Raw genomic sequence first — 19016 nt, 5'->3', positions numbered from 1 at the left:
GAGGATCCCTTCTTCCAGGAACTGATTCAAGCCATCGACTTTGGCCTGGCCTTTGTCAGCACCATTTGGCGCAGGGTAAGCTGGCCCTTGGGGAGGCAGGTGTGCCGACCATTGGACAGCTGGGGGCCCAGGGCAGGCAGGGGCCTCAGCCAGGGCATAGCAGGGAGGGTGTCAGGCAGGCAGGAGGAAGGCCATGGGGCCTGATTCTGGGTTCCTCAGGCAGCCTCTGCTCAGCAAAATGACGATTCACAGCATCAAAGTTCCTTTATTGTGGTTGAGCATGGAAGTGTGGGCAGGGAGTAAGAGACAGGTTAAACCCCCTTAAATACAGCTGTCTGGGCCTGCAACATCCTAGCTGAGCCCTGGGTCCAGTCTCTGCTACTACTGCCTTCATTACTGTCTAGATTACTTTGGGAGTGTGGAGAGTTTCCAGATGACGAGCGGTCCTGGGATGCCCATGTCAGAGGTTCCAGACCACTTTGGTGCCCCCAGCACCATTCTGAGCTGCCCTGGCTCAGGGTCAGCACCTGAGCAGCCCCTGGGCAGGCCTCTTCCCCCACAGCTGTATGATCTGTTCCCCTGGGCCTTCCGCCGCCGCCTCCCAGGCCCCCACCAGGAGATGTTTAGGTACCAGAAGGCTGTGGGAGGCTATATCTGCCGGGAGATCAGCAGACAAACTCAGGACACCTGAGGCCCCCAAGGAGTTCATCAGCTGCTACCCGGCCCAGATCACTAAGGTGGGCCTGAAACGGCTGCAGACGGAGGAAGGGAGGGACGGAGGGGGCTGTCTTTCCGGCTGCATCTCATTTCAAGGCCACGGCCTCAGTTCCTCATTCCGGCCTCAGTTTTTCAGAGCACGCTGAAGCAGCAGCCGTTTGGGTTTTTCCCTCCTTATCTTTTCCCAGGCCGCCGCTGGCTCCTGCAGACATGGGTAGGGTGGGAAGCAGGGGACCTGGCTGATGTCAGGGCAGTTTCCCCCTCAAAAGTCAGTGCAGTCCTGGGACTCAGGCCCTTCTGACCCCAGAGGAGCTCTGGTCCCACAAGTTTAGGGACAGGCCAGGCCTCAGTCAGGGAGATGCCAGGGCTCTGTGAGAGGAGAGCTTCAGACTCGGAGCTGCTCTCCCCACCACTCATCCCCCACCCACCAGGCCATGGACGACCCTGTCTCCACATTCAATGAAGAAAACCTGATCCAGGTAGTGGTCGACCTGTTTCTGGGAAGCACCGACACCATGGCCACTACCCTGTGCTGGGCACTCATCTATGTGGTCCAGCATGGAGCCATCCAGGGCAAGGGGGCCGTGGTTACACCCTGCTGACTGCCCCGTGCCCATTACCCCTGCTGTGGGCTTCTGGGCTGAAGGAACCTGTCCCCATCACTGTCTTTGGTCTGCGGCCCCAGGGGTGGGTCCTGCTCTCACTGCTGTGGTGTAGGAGGTGTTCATGGCTTTGAATCAGATGGAGGGGCTGGGGGGTGGGGACTTCTAGTCCCACCCTGCTACTGACTGAGTGATCCTGGGTAAGTAATTCAACCACTTAGGAAGAGTGTGAAATGAGGCAACATTATTTCACCCATTCAGTAATGATCCAGCACCTACTAAGTGCCAGGCCCTGTGTCAATGTCCACCAAGGTCACAAAGGAAGAAAAGGCAGCTAGAGTTCTCTCAGGGACAAACTGGCCATGACCTAAGTTCAGATCCTGGTTCCACTAGTTTTGTGGCCTTCAGAAAAGTACCTGTCCTGTCACAGCCTCAGTTTTCTTGTCTGTAAAGTGGAGACAACAGTTCCTACCCCATAGGACTCTTTGCATATAGAACACTTGGCACATAGTGGGTGCTGAAATCTGGGTCCTAGCCCTTCCCTCAAGTTCCCCTCGGAGGAGCAGATCCTGCAAAATCTTGTTCACAAGCTCTGCCTCAGAGAGGGACTGCCACTGTTGGGACCAGGGGTGGCTGAGTGGGGTAGGGCAACCTAGGGGCGATGAACCTTGGCGACTGTCTCTGGATGGGGACGAGGACGGTGGGGTGTGGTGGGGAGGTCGGGCTGCAGCCCTTCCCGGGACCCACGCAGAGCCGCCTGCAGAGAGGGTGCAGCGGGAGCTGGATGCGGTGCTGGGCACCTCCCGGGCCATCCGCTACTAGGACCGCGAGCTACTGCCCTACATGCCCTACCGTCCATGAGGTGCAGCACCTCAGCAGCGTCGTGACCGCAGATGCCGTGCGCCAGTGCGTGACCTCCACCCATGTGCACGGCCGCCCCGTGCCCAAGGTAGGTGGCCCCAGTGTGACCTCATGCCCGATCCAGTGCCTGCAGAAAGCACCCTTCGCTGGGCTCCCTGCCCAGCACAGCCACCTGCTACAGCTTCTGCCTGTCTGCCAACTCAGTCAATCATCCATCCATCCATCCATTCATCTCTATCTATGGCATTCCGGATGGAGAGTTATGATTGTGAAAGAATACACTCAATTGGGGATATTTTTAAATGTTCTGTGTTGTTCAGAAGTAACCCCTGCAGACATTTTAATGCACCTCTTTCCAATCTTTTTTGTCCACATATGTTTTACGTAGCTGTGATTATGCTGAATATATAACTCCGAATCCTTCATTTCACTTAACATATCATTCTGATTCTTCTACATTACTGGTTCCCAAACTTCTAGGTACACCAGAATCACATGCAGGGCTTGCTAAAATGTACATTGCTGGGAGCCATTCCCAGAATATTGGAGGTGAGGCCTGAGAATCTGCCTTTCTAACAGGTTCCCAAGTGGTGTGGATGCTTTGGGTCCCGGGGCCACGTTTTGAAAACCACTCTTCCACATCACTCTAGATGGCTGCATAATGTTCCACCAAATGGATGTTTTGTAATTCTTAACCCTTACTGGTGAACTTTTAGCCTCTTTGCAATTTATGTGCCTTAGGCTTGGTCTGCATTTTGTGTTATATCCTTAGAACTGATTTCTAGTAGAAATGCCCGTCTCATTTCTTTCATTTTATAACTAGGTTAAGAGAACAAGTACTGAATAAGGAGAGATAGAGGAATAAAGTTAAATCAAACTGTTTAGGTCAAGAACAGCCACTGTATATGTACATAAAACTTGAGTCTGAGCTTCCCTGGATCCAGTCAAAAAAGGAAATCCCAATTAGGTATGACTTGCATTATGTCATAAAAGGAAGCATGCCTGAATCAGGAAAACTTTGGCTAATCACCCTTCGAGAAGTTATTATGAAGATCATCAATCAGAATACCTTTTTGAGGGCCAGTGGACGATGTATTGGGTGGTGCCTTCAGTAGGAGTTTAAAGATACAGAAATAGTTTTTCACATGGTAGCTTCTTCTTATCTTCAACCCTTTTTTTTTTTTTTTTTTTTGCAGTACACAGGCCTCTCCCTGTTGTGGCCTCTCCCATTGCGGAGCACAGGCTCCGGACGCGCAGGCTCAGCGGCCATGGCTCACGGGCCCAGCCGCTCCGCAGCATGCGGGATCTTCCCCGACCAGGGCACGAACCCGCGTCCCCTGCATCGGCAGGCGGACTCCCAACCACTGCACCACCAGGGAAGCCCTCTTCAACCCATTTTAAACGATGAAAGTTTAACATGAACACATTTCTGCATGGAGTTAAAAAATAGAGTTCAGGTTTGTAGCTGTCTGGTGATTCAGCTTGAAACAGGTTTCTGTGCAGGTTTCTGACATGAACTGGATCATAACATAATAATTCCTGCTCTTTGCCAAGCCTTACTGTGTGCTAAGGGCTTTGAGTCCTCTACAGCATTCAGTCCTCACAATGACTGACTGTCATGCAGATCCTAGATAAGAGACATTTATTGAATTAGTTGTCTATCTCTCTTGCTATGTAATAAATTACCCCCAAACTTAGCACCTTACAAAAACAGCACTTCTGTGGGCTAGGGATCTGGGTTTCTGTGGGTCGGGGATCTAGGTGCAGCTTAGCTGGATGCCTCTGATTCAAGGTCTCTCATGATGTTATGATGAAGTTGTTGGCTGGGGCTGCAGTCTTATCTGAAGGCTCCACGGGGAGGTTCCACTGTCAGAGCACTTGCATTGCTTTCTTCAGGATTCAGTTTCTCCTGGGCTGTTGGCTGGAGACCACCCTCAGTTCCTTAACATTGGGCCTCTACATAGGGCAGCTCAATACATAGCAGCTGACCTTCACTAGAGAGAGCAAGTGAGAAGACAGAAGCTACAGTCTTTTTGTATCCTAATCTCAGATGTGGTATCCCCTCACTTTTGCCGTATTCTGTTTGCTAGAAGTGAGTCACTAGAGCCAGCCCACCCTCAAGGGGAGATGGTTTGACAGGGAGTGAATGCCAGGCATCATGAATCATTTTGGGAGTGGGGTGTCATTTTAAAGGAAATGTAGCACAGGTGTGTAGGTGGCAAGGTTGCCTTTTTTTTTTTTTTAGAATTCTTTATTTTATTTTTTTATTTTATTTTATTTATTTTTTTTTTGCGGTACACGGGTCTCTCACTGTTGTGGCCTCTCCCGTTGCGGAGCACAGGCTCTGGACGCGCAGGCTCAGAGGCCATGGCTCACGGGCCCAGCTGCTCCACAGCATGTGGGATCCTCCCGGACCCGGGCACGAACCCGTGTCCCCTGCTTCGGCAGGCGGACTCTCATCCACCGCGCCACCAGGGAAGCCCAAGGTTGCCGTTTTAATGAAGATGAAACAGAGTCACTCATCTTGGTGCCCTGTGCACAGAGGTGCGCTGTGTTAAGACTTTCCTCAGAAAGGGACTTTGGCTCAGCACTGATGCTCCAGCCTGTCCCTGGTGGAAGCCTCAGTGGTACAAGGTGGGTACACCATGAAAACAATGGGGATAGAAGATATGGGGGCCCAATTTTTTCCATCACGAGAATCTTTATTCAACTCTTACAACCATGGTTCAGGGCAGACTTGGTAGCAAGGGCCCTGCCAGGATGTGGTTATTAAATTCTTATTAATTTGATCAGACTTGAGATTCCTGTCTCCATGAATTTTTTTCTTCATAATAACCGTGTCCTTTAGATGCTGTTGCTACTGTGAATCTTTTTTTTTCTTTACAGATGGCTCAAGAGAGCTCAAGTAACTGCCCCAAACACACAGTAAGGTACTTAACTGAGTTTCGAATTCATGTCCCTCTGATTCCAAATTTTTTGCTCTACCATACTCCCTGCCGTTCATATTGCTCCAGAAATGCCTCTTTAGGAAGGTAAGTGAATCAGCATGTTGGAAGGAGGTGTTTTGCATTGTCTATTGGTCTGCCAGATTGGCTAATACTGAACAGTCCTTGGCAGTATTCGGCCATCAAGTTCAGAGGTTAGACAAATGTCTCCTTAATTGTGAGGATAGGACCATGTCATCAACTCATTTTGCTGTTATCCTGGTAGAAGCCCCCAGGCCCTGGTTGTCCAAGAGTTGTTCCAAATCAGGTCAAGTTAAAAAGGAGGGAACTAAGGTTCAGCTCTGCTTCATGTCGTTTGGGATTAGAAATTTCCTTATTAATAGCCCATTCCTGCCAATTTGATTCTAGGAGGTGTTCTGTGATAAGAGCTCCAGGGAGCCATTAACAGCCTGGAATCAATACTGAGCTATTCCAACTTGGGCGAGAGATGTCTCCTGAAAGTAGAATCAAAGCTTGACAGTAGATCAATAAATGTTACAGATATTCCTAAACGGTTCTTAACCATTCCATCAGTCGAGTGACAGAGACAACAGCAATGGTCCCTAATACAGAGGGGGCACTTCAAGCCTGTCTCTCTTCAGACATTCTATATGAATGTAAACTCCAAGCTGCCATTTACTGGGAAGAAGTTGGGATAGAATCCCCAGGAGGTATCCAGCAGGCAGATGGCTCTATAATTTGCAGGAGAAGGAGGGTTGCCCATGTTGTGTGCTGGGTAGGCTATGGTCTGAGCCTGTCCCACAAATTAATACAAGTTAACCACTTTGCAAGGAGTCCAGAACATTACCCAGAACAGGATATAAATAATTCTGGAGGGGAAAGAGCATCTTGCCAGGAGCCTCTGCATCTGAAGGTGATTATTAAGAACTGTTGTAATGCAGAGGTTACTTCATCCCTTGTAGTGAAAATGGAGGGAAATTCCCAGGACTATAACTAGGAAACAAACAGCTCACTCAGGCAGCAACAAGAACACGTGCTTCCCAATCCCTCTGATTAAAGCCACGGAGTAAAGAGGTCTGGGTGCCTGTCAGTCTGGATGGCTAAGGTCAGGCCCCTCCCTTAAGGCTTCAGTAGAGCAACTAAAAAAAAAAAAAGAAGAAAAAAGAAAAGTGCCTTCTGAAAGTATTTACGTTGTCTGAACTTCTGCATTCTTCACTGGCTTCTCTTTGGTGTGCAGGCTTCAAACTGCTGAGTTTTTAATTTCAAGATGCCTTTGTCAAAACTGAGAATCCTGTGGCCAGTTCTCTAGTCCCCACAGGGGTGACCAGTTTAATTCTCTGGTGTTGGTTAATGAGCCACAGGCTATGAGGCCTTCCTCAGAACACCTGGAGCTGCACCTCCCAGGTCCCGGGTCCATAGCCAACCCCATCCTGGTTCCACTTTGGCTTCCTGGTCAGCCCAGGGCCCACGGGATAAGGAGCTGCAGTCACCAACAGGAGCCTTTGGCTCCTTTCTTCTCCCATCTGTTCAGTCTGATTCTCTTTCCAGTTATTCACTTCTTTGAGGTAGAGTGAGGGCTCGGGTTAGGTTAGGGTTAGAGGTCACTCTCTCCTCTCCCTAATCCTAAGGATTGAAGTTTTCTGTCTCTTCTTCTATCTGCCTTGTTACTCAGTCTTTCTTTCACTTTGTTTGTCTGCCATTCCATTTCTCCTCTCTCTCTCTCTTTCTCACACACACACACACACACCCCACCAGTATTCATTGCCCTGTGCAGAACTTGGTCCCCTCCATTCATGCCCAATAGCCACTGGCCCTCTACCTAGGAGGCAGAAGCTGAGTCTCTAGCCTGGGCCAGGAGTCTTTAGGATGGAGGTGGGTGCCCCTTAGCCAGGAGGGCATAATGCCCAACAACTTCACTGATGTGAAGACCTGTCTGCTGAATCTCTTTGAGGCCCCCTGGTCCCAGGCAACTCTCCTCTAAACACCAAGTGTTCTCTGAGCTCATATCTGCCCAGCATCAGGGCTGGGTGCTGGGCCAGCTGAGCTCCCTGAGCCATACCAGCTCCTCTCTGCAGGGCACCATCATCTTGTCCAACCTGGCCTCTGTGCTCTATAACCCTGAGTGTTGGGAGACCCCCAACAATTCAACCCTGGCCACTTCCTGGACAAGGATGGAAACTTCCTGGTCAGTGAGGCCTTCCTGCCATTCTCTGCAGGTACTGGACACAGCACTGGGTTATGAGTGGTGGGTGTGACGGGACAGGCACAGGGACAGCTGCCATCCTCTGACCTTTCCTTCTGCTTCCAGGGCATTGGTGTGCCTAGGGGACCAGTTGGCTCGGATGGAGCTCTTCCTGATGTTTGCCACCCTCCTCAGGACCTTTTGGTTCCAACTGCCAGAGGGGAGCCCAGGGCTCAGGCGGGAGTATATCTTTGGGGGCACTCGGCAGCCCTGGCCCCAGGAGATCTGTGCCGTGCCCCGTCTGAACTGCCCCAACCCAGGTCCTGGAGAGGAGGGCGTGTAGCCAATGGCAGGGGGCGGGGGCGGTCTGGAGACTTGTCCCCCACAAAGACCTTCCTTAGTCTCTTTCGGCTCCTGAAAAGTTGAAGAAAGAGGTTCATCAACTCAGCTGCCTGTGGTTCCCCCTAACACAGGCTCTGATGAGTGACATTGGAGAGTAGACGTATTAAGGACTCTAAAAATGTGGTTCAGTTTTGGTAGCTCAGTTCTTAGGATTTTACAAGGTTGGTTAAGAGGTTTGGCCTTGAATCACTTCACAAGATTAATCTGGGGAGTCAAGCCTCACAAGGTGGCAGCTAAAGAGGTTCAGAGGGAGAGGCATTTGAGAAAAACTATAAATTCAGTAGTGCGTCCAAGTATTATCCATGCTGGCCCCTGAGAGTCCAAAAACTGGGAAGCTTATTTTCTGTCCTCTCCTTCCCTCTAGTGACTGGATGCGAGAAGTGCAGGTCCCTGCCAACACAGGACAGGGAAAGATCTTCCCGACTCTCTGTATCAGGTAAAGCCAGCAAATTAGGATGCCCCAAGGTTTGAAACACCGTGTCTCCAGACGAGTCTTGCTTATTAAAAAAGAATAACTTGTATTAAGGAAATTCAAATTAAAATCAAAATGAGATACCACTACACACCTATTTGAATTGCTGAAAACAAAGCCCTGAGCCCAAGTACTGGAATTCTCACACAGTGCTGATGGGAATGTAAAATGGTACAACCACACTGGAAAACAGTTTGGGAATTCCTGGTACAATTAACATTACACCATACAACCCAGCTGTCTCACTCCTGGTATTTAACTAAAAAAGATGAAACTATATGTTCACAACAAACCATACTATCTGAATTCCATTTCTGTGATATTCGAAAAGATAAAACTATAGGACATAAAACATAACTGGTGGCAAGGTCTAGGAGTAGGGTTATGGGTTGACTATAAAGGGACACAAGGGAACTTTCTGGGATGATGGAAATGTTCTGTATCTTGATTGCGGTGATGGTTACACAACTGTATGTGTTTGTCAAAAATCATTGAACTGTTACTTAAAAAGGTGAATGTTATTGTGTATAAATCATATCTCAGTAAATCTGACTTCTAAGAAAGAAATGTCTTACCTTTCTCCTTTGAGTTATTTAGAAGATGTACCTATGAATTGTAAACAAATAGAACAAAGCACAGATGTAGAAAACAAACTTATGGTTACCAGGGGATAAGGGCAGGGGAAGGGATAAATTGGGAGATTGGGACTGACATATACACACTACTATATATAAACTAGATAACTAATAAGGACCCACTGTATAGCACAGGGAACTCTACTCAGTACTCTGTAATGGCCTGTATGGGAAAAGAATCTAAAAAAAAAAGATATATGTGTATGTATAACTGATTCGCTTTGCTGTACACCTGAAACTAACACAACATTGTAAATCAACTATACTCCAATAAAAATTAAAACAAACAAACAAACAAAGGGTGTCACTCATCATCCCCTTATACAAAGGGTTAAGTCGCAACCCACTTACCAGTGGTAGTGTAGTCACCCATGACAATGCACTCTGAGGGGAATTCAGGATGGAAAAAACAGGATGAAGTGTTCTGTATTTTGGATATAAAGGCCCCTAGGTAGTTAAGACACTTACCTCAGGAGGAATTTCAATGACCCCCAGATTCTTGCATTTTCCTATGCATAGATAGATAAGCACTAAAATCATTAACTTTGTGATTAGCAGTAACCTTTTTAATGCTTAACTACATGTATTTTCCACCAAAAAATTCATATACATACTGGCCCCTCCCCTCCCTCTTTGGAGCAGTTCCTCAGGGCTCTCTGAGAGGCTGTCTCCCGAGCTACAGTCCTCAGTACAGTCCCTGAATAAAACTGAAACTCACTGCTCTCGCTCTTAAGTTGTGTGTTTTTTCAGTGGACAGAATGAACCAACATTTCTAATTAGTAGGACATCAGTCATCACTGTGATGAAATAAAATTCATATTTTATGGCAAGACAAGAACAAATTTAAACAAAAGTTTTCTTTGCCGGTTTGGGCCTCCTCCCTCCCCTTTAGTGTGTGTCGTGCATCTGCGTTAACCAGACCTCCTTAGGGGATAACCTTCCTTCTTAATCTCGTGAGGGGCCATGATGACACGTGACCCACTATTCGCTTTATACGTGCAGATCTGGATTGTGTAAATTGTCAATAATGCGTCATTTGATGTATATTTGTCTCAAAAACGTACATAACTGTGCTTTGACCTCTAATGGGTGGAACAGTCCTCAGAGCTTTCTGAAAGACTGTCTCCCAGGTTAGAATCCTCAGGTTGGTTCCAGTAAAATTTTCCATTTCTTTTTTTTTTTTTTTTTTTTTTTTAACGGTACGCGGGCTTCTCACTGCTGCGGCCTCTCCCGTTGCGGAGCACAGGCTCCGGACGCGCAGGCTCAGAGGCCATGGCTCACGGGCCCAGCCGCTGCGCGGCATGTGGGATCCTCCCGGGCCGGGGCATGAACCCGTGTCCCCTGCATTGGCAGGCAGACTCTCAACCACTGCGCCACCAGGGAAGCCCCTCCATTTCTTTCTTAGATCGACTATTAATTTTTTCATCCACAACTGCTACACTGAGCTGGGAAAATTCCAGCCAGAAATGAGGAAACTTGTATTAATTAGCCTCTGGCCTTTTTGCAAGCAAATGTACAGTTCTTCTAGGCTTTTTTTTTCTTCTTTTTTTAAATTGAAATATCGTTGACATACAATGTTTCAGGTGTACAGCAAAATGATTCAGTTATATATGTGTGTGTGTATATATATATATATTCTTTTTTAGATTCTTTTGTGAAAAAAGGTTATCACATTATAGGTTATCACAAGATATTGAATATAGTTCCCTGTGCTATACAGTAGGTCCTTGTCGCTTATCTACTTTATATATAGTTGTGTATATATGTTAATCCCAAACTCCTAATTTATCCCTTCCTCCCCCTTTCCCCTTTGGTAACCATGAGTTTGTTTTCTATATCTGTGAGTCTATTTCTGTTTTGTAAATAAGTTCATTTGTATCATTTTTTTAGATTCCATATATTAGTGATATCATATATTTGTCTCTCTCTATCTGACTTCGCTTAGTATGATAATCTCTAGGTCCATCCATGTTGCTGCAAATGGCAATATTTCATTCGTTTTTATGGCTGAGTAATATTCTCTTACAGGCTTTTAGAAATCTTGAAGCTTTCTCACAGACACCTCATTTTCTGTATGGAACCACACCCAGGGCCTGGGGAGTCCAGAGTGGGGCCCTCTGGGCAAGCAGGATCCCAGAAAGCAGCAGAAAGCCTAGGGTTCTCTTGCCTGGGGCTGGCAGCCTCTGGTGACCCAGGCAGACTCTAGTGTGGAGAAAATAGAGTGGGTCCTGATGCAACTACTTCTTGCCTCACTCTCCAAATCCTCTGTCAATTCTCTCCCTGTTAGAGCCCCTGTGGTATAATAAGAAATGCATCTGGTCTCTGTCCCTTGTTCCTGGCACAAAGCTCCTCAAACCCTTGGAATTTCCCAAGCAACAGGAGTGCCTGTAGCCTGTTGGTCAGAAGCACGGGTGATACCCTGAATTTGTGACTGACATCAGAATTGGGGAATGGGAGCAGTCCTGCGGGACTTAGCCCATAACCTGTGGAATCTCCAGGTAGATCATGTCAGAATTGCTTCGTGGTGTGAAAACCATGCATTGGAGCCACTATCTCAAGCTTGCAGCACCCTCTAACACCCACCCCCACCCTCATCCAGCCTCCTGTCTTTGAGCCTGTCTGTCCCCCTGCATGTTACTCCTTTCAAAGGCCAACTTTTCCAGGAAGGTTTCCTTCACATGGGCTTCGACCCGGGTTGAAATCTCAGTTTTGCTATCAGTAAAACTCTTGTGTGCCTCTATTTCCTCATCTGTCAAATGGAATGATAATAGGAGTCCTCCCTTAGGACTGCTGTGAATGCCAATGTTCAGCATAGAGCCTGGTACATGATAAGTGCTCAGCTGATGTTGATGGAGATCTCTTTCCCCCATGCACACACACACATAAGCACTACATCTTCATTTATGGCCCTAAAATGAAAATGATGATGAGAGGCGCCCTTCCCCTGTGGATGGGCTTCCACTTCAGTTTCTAATATCTCACGATGATAGCTGCTATATGTTTATTTTGTTGTTGTTTTTGTTTTTTTAAATGGGCTTCTATCTTACAGGATGCAGTACAAGCTTTGAATCAGAGGACAATGTTGTGATATATCTCATAAGCCCAAGAGTCCAGAGGTTGTAGTGGGGAGAAAAGAAAAGTCTCCTGTTATTACACCTAGTAAACTGCTCTGATAGCTTTTTTTTTTTTTAATTTTATTTCATTTACTTTTTTATACAACAGGTTTTATTAGTCATCAGTTTTATACACTTCAGTGTATACATGTCAATCCCAATCGCCCAACTCATCACACCACCACCACCAACCCCCGCCACTTTCCCCCCTTGGTGTCCATACGTTTGTTCTCTACATCTGTGTCTCTATTTCTGCCCTGCAAACCAGTTCATCTTTACCATTTTTCTAGGTTCCACATATATGTGTTAATATACGATATTTGTTTTTCTCTTTCTGACTTACTTCACTCTGTATGACAGTCTCTAAATCCATCCATGTCTCTACAAATGACCCAACTTCGTTCAATTTTATAGCTGAGTAACATTCCATTGTATATATGTACCACGTCTTCTTTACCCATTTGCCTGTCAATGGGCATTTAGGTTGCTTCCATGACCTGGCTATTGTAAATAGTGCTGCAATGAACATTGGGGTGCATGTGTCTTTTTGAATTATGGTTTTCTCTGGGTATATGCCCGGTAGTGGGATTGCTGGGTCATATGGTAGTTCTATTTTTAGTTTTTTAAGGAACCTCCATCTGTTCTCCATATTGGCTGTATCAATTTACATTCCCACCAACAGTGCAAGAGGGTTCCCTTTTCTCAACACCCTCTCCAGCATTTGTTTGTAGATTTTTGGATGATGCCCATTCTAACTGGTGTGAGGTGATACTTCATTGTAGTTTTGATTTGCATTTCTCTAATAATTAGTGATGTTGAGCAACTTTTCATATGCTTCTTGGCCATCTGTGTGTCTTCTTTGGAGAAATGTCTATTTAGGTCTTCTGCCCATTTTTAGATTGGGTTGTTTGTTTTTTTAATATTGACCTGAAAGAGCTGTTTATATATCTTGGAGATTAATCCTTTGTCCATTGATTCGTTTGCAAATATTTTCTCCCATTCTGAGGGTTGTCTTTTCATCTTGCTTGTAGTTTCCTTTGCTGTGCAAAAGCTTTTAAGTGTCATTAGGTCCCATTTGTTTATTTTGGGTTTTATTTCCATTACTCTAGGAGGTGGGTCAAAGAAGATCTTGCTGTGATTTATGTCAAAGAGTGTTCTTCCTATGCTTTCCTCTGAGATTTTTATAGTGTCCAGTCTTACATTTAGGTCTCTAAGCCATTTTGAGTTTGTTTTTGTGTATGGTGTTAGGGAGTGTTCTAATTTCATTCTTTTACATGTAGCTTTCCAGTTTTCCCAGCACCACTTATTGGAGAGGCTGTCTTTTCTCCATTGTATATCCTTGCCACCTTTGTCATAGATTAGTTGATCATAGGTGCGTGGGTTTATCTCTGGGCTTTCTATCCTGTTCCATTGATCTATATTTCTGTTTTTGTGCCAGTACCATATTGTCTTGATTACTGTAGCTTTGTAGTATAGTCTGAAGTCAAGGAGCCTGATTCCTCCAGCTCTGTTTTTTTCCCTCAAGACTGCTTTGGTTATTCGGGGTCTTTTATGTCTCCATACTAATTTTAAGAGTTTTTGTTCTAGTTCTGTAAAAAATGCCATTGGTAATTTGATAGGGATTGCATTGAATCTGTAGATTGCTTTGGGTAGTAGAGTCATTTTCACAATGTTGATTCTTCCAATCCAAGAACATGGTATATCTCTCCATCTGTTTGTATCATCTTTAATTTCTTTCATCAGTGTCTTATAGTTTTCTGTATACAGGTCTTTTGTCTCCCTAGGTAGGTTTATTCCTAGGTATTTTATTCTTTTTGTTGCAGTGGTAAATGGGAGTGTTTCCTTAATTTCTCTTTCAGATTTTTCATCATTAGTGTATAGGAATGCAAGAGATTTCTGTGCATTAATTTTGTATCCTGCAACTTTACCAAATTCATTGATTAGCTCTAGTAGTTTTCTGGTTGCAACTTTAGGATTCTCATCTGCAAACAGTGACAGCTTTACTTCTTCTCTTCCGATTTGTATTCCTTTTATTTCTTTTTCTTCTCTGATTCCGTGGCTAGGACTTCCAAAACTATGTTGAATAACAGTGGTGAGAGTGGACATCCTTGTCTTGTTCCTGATCTTAGAGGAAATGCTTTCAGCTTTTCACCATTGAGAATGATGTTTGCTGTGGGTTTGTCGTATATGGCCTTTATTATGCTGAGGTAGCTTCCCTCTGTGCCCACTTTCTGGAGAGTTTTTATCATAAATGGGTGTTGAATTTTGTCAAAAGCTTTCTCTGCATCTATTGAGATGATCATATGGTTTTTCTTCTTCAATTTGTTACTATGGTGTATCACATTGATTGATTTGCATACATTGAAGAATCCTTGCATCCCTGGGGTAAATCCCACTTGATCATGGTGTATGATCCTTTTAATGTGTTGTTGGATTCTGTTTGCTAGTATTTTGTTGAGGATTTTTGCATCTATATTCATCAGTGATATTGGTCTGTAATTTTCTTTTTTTGTAGTATCTTTATCTGGTTTTGGTATCAGGGTGATCATGGCCTCATAGAATGAGTTTGAGAGTGTTCCTTCCTCTGCAATTTTTTGGAAGAGTTTGAGAAGATGGGTGTTACCTCTTCTCTAAATGTTTGATAGAATTCGCCTGTAAAGACATCTGGTCCTGGACTTTCGTTTTTTGGAAGACTTTTAATCACAGTTTCAATTTCATTACTTGTGATTGGTCTGTTCATATTTTCTATTTCTTCCTGGTTCAGTCTTGGAAGGTTATACCTTTCTAAGAATTTGTCCATTTCTTCCAGGTTGTTCATTTTATTGGCATAGAGTTGCTTGTAGTAGTCTCTTAGGATGCTTTATATTTCTGTGGTGTCTGTTGTAACTTCTCCTTTTTCACTTCTAATTTTATTGATTTGAGTCCTCTCCCTCTTTTTCTTGATGAGTCTGGGTAATGGTTTCTCAATTTTATCTTCTCAAAGAACCAGCTTTTAGTTTTATTGATCTTTGCTATTGTTTTCTTTGTTTCTATTTCATTTATTTCTGCTCTGATCTATGTGATTTCTTTCCTTCTGCTAACTTTGGCTTTTGTTTATTCTTCTTTCTCTAATTCGTTTAGGTGTAAGGTTAGATTGTTTATTTGAGATTTTTTTGTTTCTTGAGGTAGGCTTGTATTGCTATAAACTTCCTTCTTAGAACTGCTTTTGCTGCATCCTATAGGTTTTGGATCATCGTGTTTTTGTTGTAATTTGTCTCTAGGTATTTTTTGATTTCCTCTTTGATTTCTTCAGTGATCTCTTGGTTATTTAGTAATGTATTGTTTAGCCTCCATGTGTTTGTGTTTTTTTCCCTGTAATTTATTTCTAATCTCATAGCATTATGGTCAGAAAAGATGCTTGATATGATTTCAGTTTTCTTAAATTTACTGAGGTTTGATTTGTGACCCAAGATGTGATCTATCCTGGAGAATGTTCCATGTGCACTTGAGAAGAAAGTGTAATCTGCTGTTTTGGGATGGAATGTCCTATAAATATCAATTAAATCTATCTGTTCTATTGTGTCATTTAAAGCTTGTGTTTCCTTATTAATTTTCTGTTTGGATGATCTGTCCATTGGTGTAACTGAGGCGTTAAAGTCCCCCACTATTATTGTGTTACTGTCAATTTCCTCTTTTATAGCTGTTAGCAGTTGCCTTATGTATTGAGGTGCTCTTATGTTAGGTGCATAAATATTTATAATTGTTATATCTTCTTCTTGGATTGATCCCTTGATCATTATGTAGTGTCCTTCCTTGTCTCTTGTAACATTCTTTATTTAATTTATTTATTTATTATTATTATTATTTTGCAGTACGAGGGCCTCTCACTGCTGTGGCCTCTCCCGCTGTGGAGCACAGGCTCCGGACGCACAGGCTCAGCAGCCATGGCTCACGGGCCCAGCTGCTCCGTGGCATATGGGGTCTTCCCAGACCGGGGCACGAACCCGTGTCCCCTGCATCGGCAGGCGGACTCTCAACCACTGCACCACCAGGGAAGCCCTATGGGTTTGTTTTTGTAGTTCCTTTTCTTCTCTTGTGTTTCTCACTTAGAGACTTTCCTTTAGCATTTGTTGTAGAGCTGGTTTGGTGGTGGTGAATTCTCTTAGCTTTTGCCTGTCTGTAAAGCTTTGGATTTCTCCGTTGAATCTGAATGAGCTGCTTGCCGGGTAGAGTAATCTTGGTTGTAGGTTCTTCCCTTTCATCACTTTAAATATATCATGCCACTCCCTTCTGGTTTGTAGAGTGTCTGCTGAGAAATCAGCTGTTAACCTTATGGGAGTTCCCTTGTATGTTATAACAAATTGTTGCTTTCAATAATTTTTTCAATAATTTTTCTTTGTCTTTAATTTTTGTCAGTTTGATTACTATGTGTCTCAGTGTGTTTCTCCTTGGGTTTATCCTGCATGGGACTCTCTGTGCTTCCTGGACTTGGGTGGCTATTTCCTTTCCCATGTTAGGGAAGTTTTCGACTATAATCTCTTCAAATATTTTCTCAGGTCCTTTCTCTCTCTCTTCTCCTTCTGGGACCCCTATAATGCGAATGTTGTTGCATTTAATGTTGTCCCAGAGGTCTGTTAGGCTGTCTTCATTTCTTTTCATTCTTTTTTCTTTATTCTGTTCCATGGCAGTGAATTCCACCATTCTGTCTTCCAGGTCACTAATCCGTTCTGCCTCAGTTATTCTGCTATTGCATCCTTCTAGTGTATTTTTCATTTCAGTTATTGTATTGTTCATCTCTGTTTGTTTGTTCTTTAATTATTCTAGGTCTTTGTTAAACATTTCTTGCATCTTCTCAATCTTTGCTTCCATTCTTTTTCTGATGTCCTGTATCATCTTCATTATCATTATTCTGAATTCTTTTTCTGGAAGGTTGCCTATCTCCACTTCATTTAGTTGTTTTTCTGGGGTTTTATCTTGTTCCTTCTTCTGGTACATAGCCCTTTGCCTTTTCCTCTTGTCTGTCTTTCTCTGAATGTGGTTTTTGTTCCACAGGCTGCAGGATTGTAGTTCTTGCTTCTGTTGTCTCGCTACTATATGTTGAGTTTCAACAATGTGCACCTGGCCACCTGACACATACAAAGTCATTTAATCATCAAAATGACAAGGTAGAAGTTATCTGAATTCATAGATATGAGTCAAAGTGTCAGATTATCAACAGCCTCAGTTTTCTCACCTGCAAAGTGGAGATAATAATGCTAACTCATTTGGTTGATATTAAGATTAAATTAAATATGACAATGTATGCAAAATACCCATCACAGTACCTGGTACATACTAAGTGCACAATAAATGGCAAATAATAATAAATACTCCTGTGGCTGGATTATAGTCAGCACACCTCCATAGATCCTTTCCACTCATCCTGACTCCTGGCTGTCCCCTGAGGACCCTGCTTCTGCCGCAGACTTTGAGTTGAGGCTGCTTGTTCTTCCTCTGTCAGTTCAGGTTCTCACCAGAAATAGCAGCCTCACTCAAAGCAATGAGGAGAGCTTAAATAACAGAAGACAGAGGTCAACCCGTGTGGATCAAGGAGGAAGAGTGGATGGAGTAAGTGCCCTTCTCCTCCCATGCTCCAATCTCCTGTTGGTGCTTGCAATTGGCTGAGTCCAGCTGAAAGCCAGAGGGCAGGGGAGCCCATTGATCTGGTCCATAAAGGTTAGTCTTGAGGGGCCTGGAGCAGGATACAAGAGTGATCTGGAGGAGCAAGAAGAGAACATCCAGCACATCCCCACCTCAGAATCCTTGGGTTCTGGAGGTGGACCACATCCTCCTCATGCCCTAATGATTCTTTCAGATCACTTGTCCACAGATCACCTGGAGCTTGCATTTATCCTGTTGACACTCTGTCCTCTATTTCTAGCCGTTCTTCAGCACTATTAATCTTCTGGTCACTGCTTCTCTTTCACTGAAGCCTCAGGATTCCTCTCCAAGTCCTGCTGTCATCCTGGTGACACCAAGTTAATGTGAGTAGCCCAGTCAACATCCAGGACTCTCAGTTTCTAGGCTTCCTCATCTTTAGTGACTTCCAGCTTCCTTCCTCTTCAGCCATCAACCATATGACCACACCCAAATTCTTGTAAGCAGCTAGAGAAGCTACCCCTAGGAAATGACAAATTCACATACCCCTGTCAAGAACTGTGAGGGCTCTGAACAAGTTAGCCTGACACAGTTTTATGGATGCTGGTAGAAAACACAGAATCTTGGGTCAAAGATGAAGTACAACTTATTAGAGCAATAGCATTAGCCAGAATATCAACAACATTTTTGTGTTGATTCCCTGGGTTCCAGTTCCCACAGGACAATGCAATGAAGGCTAAATGATACCTGCACACTGAGTGGGTTGCATTATAGGAGAGGAATGCTGAGTTTAGGAAACTGGAAACTTCTATAATGGGCAGTAAGCATGCCTTTGCTCTGTCAAGTGATACTAATCTCTACCTTCCAAGGTGTTATGGACCAAATTGTGACCCCTCCCTAAAATTTGTGTGTCGAGGCTCTAATCCCCAGTGTGACGGTATTTGGAGATGGGGACTTTGGGAGATAATTAGGTGTAGATGAGGTCATGAGGTAGGGCCTCCATGATGGGATTAGTGCCCTTAAAAGAAGAGACACCAGGGAGCTTGCTGTCTCTCTCTGCCATGTGAAGGCAAAGCAGTAAGTCAGCCATCTGCAACCAGGAAGAGAACTCTCACCAGAAGTTGACCACACTAGTGCCTTGATCTCAGATTTCCAGCCTCCAGAACTGTGTGAGAGAAGTTTCTGTTGTTTAACCCACCCAGACTATTGTATTTTCTTATGGCAGCCCAAGTAGACTAAGAGGCAAGGCTATAAGCAAATATGCCCCTTTGCTCTGGAAGAAAATGCCTTTATCTCAAGGTTGTTTGCTTGCTTACCACTTTTGTTCGGCTGAGTAAATTTGAAGATCTCAATTAGATCTTTATTTAATGATTCATGAATTAGACAGTATCCCATCTTAGCACTTAGAAAGGAGCTCTCAGGACCCATCCGAAATGGAAGCTTATTATAGGCAGAAGGGGGAGGAAAAAGA

General features: G+C 44.5%; 1 protein-coding gene across 1 annotated transcript; it reads left to right on the top strand.

The window, feature by feature from the left end:
* Positions 1-434: 434 nt before the first annotated feature.
* Positions 435-17930, top strand: LOC116752621 (cytochrome P450 2J6-like). The gene is given in 10 exon segments (XM_032629394.1): positions 435-672; positions 674-737; positions 1149-1290; positions 2083-2164; positions 2166-2268; positions 7201-7261; positions 7264-7354; positions 7440-7627; positions 8074-8174; positions 17829-17930. Coding segments are annotated over 10 exon segments (1155 nt in total). The 5' UTR covers positions 435-451.
* Positions 17931-19016: the final 1086 nt, after the last annotated feature.

Source organism: Phocoena sinus, chromosome 4, assembly GCF_008692025.1.
Source record: "Phocoena sinus isolate mPhoSin1 chromosome 4, mPhoSin1.pri, whole genome shotgun sequence".
Lineage (NCBI taxonomy): Eukaryota > Metazoa > Chordata > Mammalia > Artiodactyla > Phocoenidae > Phocoena > Phocoena sinus.
This window is presented reverse-complemented; position numbering and strand designations above follow the sequence as displayed.